Source organism: Cicer arietinum, chromosome 6 (assembly GCF_000331145.2).
Source record: "Cicer arietinum cultivar CDC Frontier isolate Library 1 chromosome 6, Cicar.CDCFrontier_v2.0, whole genome shotgun sequence".
Classification (NCBI taxonomy): domain Eukaryota; kingdom Viridiplantae; phylum Streptophyta; class Magnoliopsida; order Fabales; family Fabaceae; genus Cicer; species Cicer arietinum.
In genome coordinates this window covers 25,741,929-25,750,830 of record NC_021165.2, presented here as the reverse complement: position 1 = coordinate 25,750,830, position 8,902 = coordinate 25,741,929, and the positions used below count along the sequence as shown (strand labels likewise).

The window sequence follows — 8,902 nt, the reverse complement described above, 5'->3', positions numbered from 1 at the left end:
AGTGCCAACACCCATACTTGTTCAATTTTGCAAGTAATTATCTGTCTCCATGTCTATACCCATTATGCGGATTTTTACTTCTACATATTGTGAATTTTTTTGCAGAAATTTACTGAATTTGAATATAATTATCATCTCTAACTTAGATAGGTTACGAATAAAAACTTGTTTAGTTCAAAAATTAAAATATTTACAATTCGATTCGGTTTGAATAACCCTTAAAATTCCTATTTTTTAATGAAACAATTTAGAATATTACTTAAATATTTGACATACAAATTTTATATATTTTTTATTTTTTGGTACAATAAATACTTTTATATATTTAAAACTAACGGATGAAAGGGATTGACAAAAAGAATATGTATACAGTATATTTGGTTGTTCACAATTAAAACCCTAATTCATTTAAAAAAAGAAAAAGAGAAATCCTAATTCAGTCTAAAAAATTAAAACCCTGATTCCCTTGAAATAAACCATTAAAACCCTAAAAAACAATACCGAGCAGCTACATCAAAAATCCAATCAAAGCTTCACAACACAACTTCGATTCATTGGCCGGAAACCTCACCCGAACTTCCTCGCCGGCCGCCACTAACAGTGAGAAACTCCATTCATAAGCTTATCCATTTTTCCGGATTTTCCGCGCCGCGATATTTGTATTTGTGTGATTTCACTTTTTGAATGCTCAACAGTTTTTCAATCTCTTTAACCTATCTTTTGTTAATCTTACCCCTTTTTTGTTATTACTTATTAATACGTATATAAATGACTTAATTTGTAGAGTTAATCCAAGTAATGAACTCAATCTTAAATCATCTATGTGTATACAAAGTTACTAATGGTGTTTTGTTTTAGTAGTTGAACTTTTAAGTGTTTTTTGATTTTGATTTTATGATTTAGTAACCTAATTGTGCTCTTGGTTTGTTTGGATGATTTCAATGTTATACTCTTTATATAGTGCTGACAAAGTCTAATGTCTGATTTAGGTCTGTTGGTAACTTGTTCATTGTTTGAACTTTGAAGGTTAATTGAGATGGTGAAGGACAAGTTAAAGGAACCTGTTCTTACTGCTTTTACATCTAATGGTGACTCTGTGGCCATTCTGTCGGCAAATGGGACCGCCAAAGTAAGCATTACCTTCTTCTCCCCCTTTCTGCATTTGATTGATGTTTGGTAGATGTTTTCCTGAGGTAGTGTCTGTCTAATGGAACTCGTTTGTTTATGCTAAATAATATAAGTGGTTTTTTCTTCTCATGTTTAAGATGGAAAAATAATTTATTGATTGCGGCATGAATTAGCGAAATGGCTGTGTTTAAGTGCTTTGCACACGAGTTTCTTTTTGTTTTATTGATGACCTGTTATGGATTATAAAAAAGTTAATTTGACATTTAATAATTTAGAGATTTTTAAGAAAGACAGAAGTTATTGTGTGTTTGTTTGCCATAATAAAATAACTTTTCTTTTAAGAAATCGGTTATTGAAAATGATTTTCAAGACAAGCAACTCAGAACAACTTCATGATATAAGCAAATGTTTAGTATTTTTTTTTAAAAGCTGAGCAAACAGGTAAAAACTGGTGAAATTGATCATATTTTTTAAAAAGTTATTTTTTTCTTAAAAAAAGTTAACAAATGGTCCTTGAGAATAGAGGAATTGAAAGTTCCCCTTAATGGTTCAATTGAGGGCAGTTTTGGTACAACATTTGTCTTCATAATTGTTTACTCTTACTTTGGCATGATTTCGGTTAGCTTCTAGCTCATAGGAGCTTCTCAATTAAATTATGTTTATGGTTCTTTGCTTACAATAAAGTCAAGATAAGCTTAATTGTGTTTATGAAGAAGATAAATGAGAAAGCTTCTGAAAAAGTTGAGACGAATAGCAAATTTCAATTTATACGGAAATTTGTTTTTTGGAAAAAATATTGCAAGGTTCTTTAATATATTTTTTTAACGTGTTTTATTGAGAAGTTTATACTTTACCCTAACTGTTTGAATTTATGGCTCTTAAATAACAAATTTGTACTCTGGCACTTACTCTACAAATCTTATGCATATATGCTGATGACCAATTCAACTAAAATGGTACCAAATGAAATTTGTAGATGACATAATGTCTAGCTGTGAAATTCTTATCTGACAATCAAAATGCATTGCCGTTGCAAATAAGATATTGTTGGATATTTAAATTCTTTCAATTGTACTTCCTATAATACTTGTAATGTTGATGAAAAAAAGTCACCTTATATTTTTCAGATTTGGAATACAAACAGTGGAGATTTGTTAGCTGAGTGGAAGCCATCAGATGGTGATCATGATACTCATTACTCTTGTATTGCATGCAGTTTCACTGGGAAAAAGGTAGCATGGACTCTTAGGATTATATTTTACTCACTAATGCTTTGAAATGCCGGGATCTTACTTTCTCTATTGTGTTGTGGACTGCATGATATTGTAATTAGCGTAGAAAAGAACAAGGAACTTTCTTATTAGCTCTCGGCACCGATGATGGATCCGTTCTTGCTGTTGATGTTTCCACTGGTGAGAGGAAGTGGCCCACTATTCATCCCATTCCCAGGTATTTTTGTCATTTGAATTTATTTATTTATAATGAAAATTGTCTATGTATTTATCTTATGAAGTGTCAAAACATTATTGTATGATAGAGCAAAGTAAATCTACTCATACAAAATAGTGCTTTTTGGTTCCCTGTAATATCCATGCATGATATATTTTTTAAAAGCAAATATTGTTTTAATATTTAAAAGTGCTGCTGCTGCTTGACCTTGGTTATCTTGGACAAACTGGCGCCACTAGCTTTGAAAACTTCTTTGGTATATCAAGTGTATATTCAATTTGTCACTGGACCCATAAAGATTTATAGTGGGTCTGGAAAAATCTTTTGGGTGGGACCAAATATAAAAACGTAAATCAATTTCACTTTTTATTGGTTCCAGGTTCAAATATCTGGGTACTCATGCAGTCATGTCTATCCATTACCTAAGCATTTTCCATACCCAACGAAGCAATGTTTAAACAACTGCACTTGATGTTTTTCATGTTCATTACTCCGTTCTGATTAAACATATTTATGCCTTTTTTGCCAACCCTTTCTTCAATTTAACACATTGGCTTTATTGGATATTCTATGTATGTAACTGTGAACGAGGGTGTCGGTCAGTGTAATATATTAGAAAGATTGTACATTGGCTTAGTATTAAAATAAATTTTTATATAGTTCATTTTGGTTTATAGTAATTTGGTTTTTATGGACGAACATATAGACATAGTAAACACTGACATTGAACTTCAATGTATCAAATTCCTTGATATTGTAAGTATCACACATGAACATCCATATGTTGATTTTTATACTTTATTATGGGATTAAAATGATACTTAACACCACTATTGTTCTGTTCTTGCTCATCCATCGTCATACAGTGGGATCTGTGGACTTTCATTTGCAAATAAAGGGAAGCTTCTTTGCATTGTTGGACATGATGGGATGGCATATGAACTTAGTACTGAAACCGGAGAGCGTTTAAAGGAGTTTAGAATCTCAAAAAAATCTATCTCTTCACTGGCTTTCTCACATGGTGTTGTACTAAATCCCTTTGTGTCTTGGTCTATCATAAAAAATTGATCTTCTTACATGATAGTTGACACTCTTCATTTTAATTTTTGTCCAGATGAAAAATATTTAGCTATTTTCAGCTCTAAACTACAGGTTATTAGCTGGGAAACTGGGAAAGAGGTTCTGAAGTTCCCTAATGATTTGGTAAATTTCATTACCAATTCTCAATATAAATATTTGTCTTTATAAGTTGAAAACATCATCAGGTTTTACTTTTATTTCGTAACAGGGAAATGTACAGCGGGTTTCTATATCTGACAATGCAAAATATTTAATTACATCAGACTCTAACGATAAACATGTTCAAGTTTGGAGGTGTGACTTAAATTCAGGAACTGTGAGTAGTGGTCCAACACTTCCCTTGAGGCATGCTCCATTGGTTCTTGATTGCCACCTCGGTTGCAATGAAGAAGATGATTTAGCTGTCTTGGCCGTTACGGGTTCAGGGGCAACTTACATATGGCAGAATTTGAATGTCTCTTCTGAAGATCAGATACGCCGAACCAAAATTACCTTAAAAACAGAAAAACTTGAAAGTGATAAGGAAAACAGTGAAAGTTCAAAGAAAAGATGTACTTCAATAATTGCATCCAGATTTCAGTCCACAGTGGAGGACAAACAGATGAAAGCCTTGGTGTCTTATGGCTCTGTAGATCATCCACAATTTACTGTCTTAAATATTAGCGAATTAGGGGAGAATGTGGTATTACATGTGGGAGTTGAGTCTGATTCCGTTCAGAAGCAGGCCAGTCCTTCCAAGAAAGGTTGGATATACTCAATATGTGTGTTTAGTTCTTCTTATATCCTCATTTTTGGTTCCTTTTAGATTAACATTAGTAAATAGTGATCATGATCTTGATTTTTATTGTTTTAAGAAAATACTTTTTATGCTCTAGTTAGAGTTGTTTTTCTGTAAATTCCTGATAAGCTTGTTATTAAGATACAGGGAGAGGGACAGTTAGAAAAACCATTAGTCAGCACGACGGGATATCATGTATAAATAGGAGAAATGAGGATGGGAAAAGGTGTTCTGACAATATAGGAAGTTCATGTGAAAGTAGAATTTCTTTGTGAATTGGAAGCCTTTAGAGGAGAGATCCATCTCCACCCATTCTCAATCATTCAATAAAATTGTCCATTTCTTTTCATAGGTTTTAACTTTAATCCATTTTCATTCCTTTTCTTTGGGTAACACATGAAATTCCATTTGGAATAAAATGTCACATTTTTTAGTTGGGGTTCTCTTGTTCTATTATAAGCTTGGTTGTCTTGTACAAGTTCTCTAAACGTTTGAACTCCTATTTTTGCCTGTCTGGCTTGGAACGGGGTGCAGCAGTAGCAAAGGAAAGCAAAAAGACTAAGAAAAGACAAGCAACTTCTGATCCTGATTCTGATCTTCCAACCACAACTGACAAGGTGGATTTCGGTAAGAATTAGAATATTTTAAATTCTTAGTTAGCATAAGTAAACTTTATCCTTCTTCATTGGTTAGGTTAGCTTTGTGTTTTGGATCCCATTTTCTTGGTTTTTTGCTCCCATTGAAATTGAGATTACCGTTTTATTCACAGCTGTTTGTTAACCTGAATTTTTTTGCATATACTATTGGTGTATGCATGCTTTGCACGACAAACATCTGAACTCACAATAATTATTGCTGAAGTATTGATGGGGTATTTTTTTGTCCCGGTATTTAATGTAGATCAAAGCGAGGCTGCAGAAGGAGACCTTCTTGATGATGATCCGAGTGAGCCAACAATGGGAGACAAACTTGCTAGTCTCAATTTGCTCGATGAAAACAAATCCACGAGTAACAAAGAGCAAGAATCTTCTGTCTCATTGAACCCCCCAAGTGCAGACAGTGTAATTGTTTTGCTTAAGCAAGCATTAAATGCTGATGACCGTGCCCTTCTGCTGGATTGCTTGTATACGCAAGATGAGAAGGTAATCTTTTTCTCCTATGTGTATACTGAATGGTGTTTATGTTTGAATGGTAAATTGCCCACTTTCTCAATCATTTATGTGATGTAACTCCTTTTGCAGGTTATTAAGAAGTCAGTCGCGCAGTTGAACCCATCCAACGTCCTTAAACTTCTCAATTCTCTTGTATCCATTATTGAATCTAGGTAACATTCTAACAATAATTGCGGAATGTATGTTTGGTATGCCTGTCAGTGTTCCTATTGAGCATTTAACTTATTTGGTAGATGTCATCCATATGAGTGGCCACTTCTGGATTTCCAATTTCTTATTTAGTGTTTAAGTATTATTACTCCCTCTTTTTCACGTTGTGTCTCATTTTGAATGTGCACACTTTTTAGGAAAATGATTATTTATCCCAATTTTCAATGCAAAATAATACATTAACACTAAAATATTCTTGTACTTCATTTATTATTTGTCTACCATGCACTTGCTACTTACTACTTTAATAAATAAGGGTAACATTGGAAAAAGTAATAAATGATGTATGTGTATTATAAAAAGACATAATTTGAGAGAAAAATATTTCAAATAAGACACATAATGACTTACAGAGGGAATAATAGAAAAAATATGGTACCATATTAATATAAATAATATCCATCTGCAGTAACTTGAGCACAAACCGGACAGATGATCGTAATTAATGCCTCTATTATATATACAAGTTATTTTCACTCTTTTTATAGTTGTGCAATTTTGACTTTTGAAGAATTATATATAGAAGTTATTTTCTTTCTTTCTCTTTGTAGGGGTGCAATTTTGGCATGTGCTCTTCCCTGGCTGAAGTGTTTACTTTTACAGCATGCAAGTGAAATAATGTCCCAGGAATCTTCATTAAAAGTTTTGAACTCTTTGTATCAAGTGAGTTCTGCATTATAATTCTACTTGATTAGCACTTAATTTGTCAGTTTCTCTACATATGTTTTTTAAACTACCAAATATATGCATTTCATATCTTATTAGGAATCTTCATTAAAAGTTTTGAACTCTTTGTATCAAGTCAGTTCTGTTCTGCATTATGATTCTAATTAATTAGCACTTAATTTGTCAGTTTCTCTACATATGTTTTTTAAACTACCAAATATATGCATTTCATATCTTATTGCTGTGCTTATGAAAGATATTGTACTTGTATTTTACTGCAAACAAATTGAGCTTTTATGCGACTCTGCTACAATACAATATGTCAGATTTACTCATAGAGCTGTAAGCATCACTTATATTCTTTTTATTTGTACTAAAAGTTTAAAACTGTTGGAAATAGTATTGTGACTATTGAAAATAGTAGCATTTAAAGGTTTAGGTTTATGTATTTCCAGATTCATGTATAGGGATTTAATTCATTCTTGTTCTCACTACTTAGGGAGCTGCACTAGTATTAATTTTCTTTGCGTTCATAAAATGTAATTAAATCTGAAGTGTATATAAATATTAGTTCTGCTGAGTGCTAATCACTTGAGCATTTCATTTTTCCTTCTCAAGTTAGTTCTCATGTAAAACCATCTTTCAAATTCTACCCATTAGATTGAATGACAAATATAAACTTAGTTGTTCTCACTTCTGACTTCAAAATTTACCAAAATGACTGTAGCACGAATTAGGTAAGCCAAGCATTTCCGAGTTATTGTTGTGCATATTTGTTGTATTGAAGAAACAGTTTGGCAGCTTGGAAGCTTTTATATTCAAAACTGCATTTTTACAATATAATGACTGAGCTTGTTTCTAGAAACATGAATGTTGTGTGAAGTTGTAACTTGGATATTAGTTTTCATATTGACAAATACATGTTTTTACCTATACATTGGTGTTGAATAAGGATCGAGTGTTGTCCTAACAGCTGATCCCTGAAGTGATCAGTGAAAATTTTATTTGAATTCTTTAGCTGGGAAGTTTGCATTGAACCATACGCTTCTCTTTTTCTTTATTTTTTGCTTTTCTAATAGTACATTAGCTTTTCTATGAGGTGTCTACATAGTGATAAGAGGTTGGTCGAGTATTCAAGGGACGGAGTTCAAATATCCCCGGGGACAGTTGTTAAATGACCATTAGTGTCACTTTAATTAATAATAATTTTCCTTTCCCCAATTTCTTTTTTAAAATAGTATTTGAGCTGGAGTCAATTGTTCATCAAATTGGAGCTACAAAATCCCTTGAGAACACATGACATGCTTGTAATCATGTTTTCACCAACCAACTTATATTTCCTTCCTTATTCTATAAATTTTTTTTTGCAGCTGATTGATTCTAGAGTCTCCACTTTTAAATCTGCCATCAAACTCTCAAGTTGCTTAGACGTCGTTTACTCAGCGGTAAGCTTCTTTCTGCTGTCTACAAGTAGTTAACTAGAAGTTATCTCCAACTTGTGTTTATGCATGACTTATTTCGAACAGGTTCTTGGTGAGGACATAGATGAAGTTGAAACAGTGCCAATTATCTATGTGGACACGGATGATAGTGAAGAAGAAGAATCTGAGGATGCCATGGAAACTGACAAAGATAGCAAAGATGGAGAACAATCAGATGAAGCAGTTGATAATCTGAGTGACATTGAAGGTAGTGATGATGGTATGATGGAAGATTAATGCTGTCACGTGCACGCGTTGTTGGTTCATGTCAAAAATTTCCATAAGATTATCTCCTAGCTAATAGCAGTTGATGATACCATTTTTGAATTGAGTGGCAGAGATTGATATTTAATGTATTAATTGTAGTATCTTAGAAACACAATATACATTTGCTTGTCCACAAAGCATAAAAGTTTTGAGAAATTGATACTAGTGTACTTTACACAGTCAATCAAGCATTAGAACTTCTTAAGCCTCTATAAGGTGATCGATATGATGCGAAAATAGGAGGACTGGTTGAGTGTAAACATGATCATGGAATTCATTTTTCAATTTTTACTTACTATGTTCTTTGCTTATAGGTAAATTGAGTGCAATAGAGAAATTAAAACTGATTTCTTCGTTAGAAACTTGAGGTATTTCAGTAAATAATAATAATTTGTGTAGGTTAATTTTAAAATTTTGAAATATTTGAGGAATAAATCAATCGATTTCTTAATAAATAATATTTCTAAGCATATAGAAGTATAGAACTCAAGATTTTACAACTATGTACAACAAGTTATATTTTATTTACTTGAGGAGTAAATGAATTTGGCATCATGTATAAAAAATATTGATGAATTCTGATTCGTTTTTGTCCAAATAACTTTTTGCCCGATTAATTAATACTATAATTAAATGCTAATTGATAACGCTTACACATCTGTTTGTCTGAT

General features: G+C 32.3%; 1 protein-coding gene across 4 annotated transcripts; it reads left to right on the top strand.

The window, feature by feature from the left end:
- Positions 1–419: 419 nt before the first annotated feature.
- LOC101502685 (uncharacterized) lies at positions 420–8,526 on the top strand. Of its 4 annotated transcripts, none has more exons than XM_027336103.2 (13): positions 420–600; positions 1,027–1,129; positions 2,256–2,360; positions 2,462–2,577; positions 3,444–3,598; positions 3,692–3,780; positions 3,866–4,400; positions 4,973–5,062; positions 5,336–5,577; positions 5,677–5,759; positions 6,369–6,480; positions 7,854–7,928; positions 8,010–8,526. In XM_027336103.2, exons 2-13 carry the CDS (start codon positions 1,037–1,039, stop codon positions 8,199–8,201), a joined length of 1,887 nt encoding a protein of 628 aa, XP_027191904.1. In that variant the 5' UTR covers positions 420–600; positions 1,027–1,036; the 3' UTR covers positions 8,202–8,526. The 4 variants fall into 4 exon arrangements, with proteins under 4 accessions (XP_027191904.1, XP_027191903.1, XP_004506893.1 ...); XM_027336102.2 differs by having other exon boundaries at positions 421–600; positions 4,970–5,062; XM_004506836.4 differs by having other exon boundaries at positions 421–600; positions 990–1,129; positions 4,970–5,062.
- Positions 8,527–8,902: the final 376 nt, after the last annotated feature.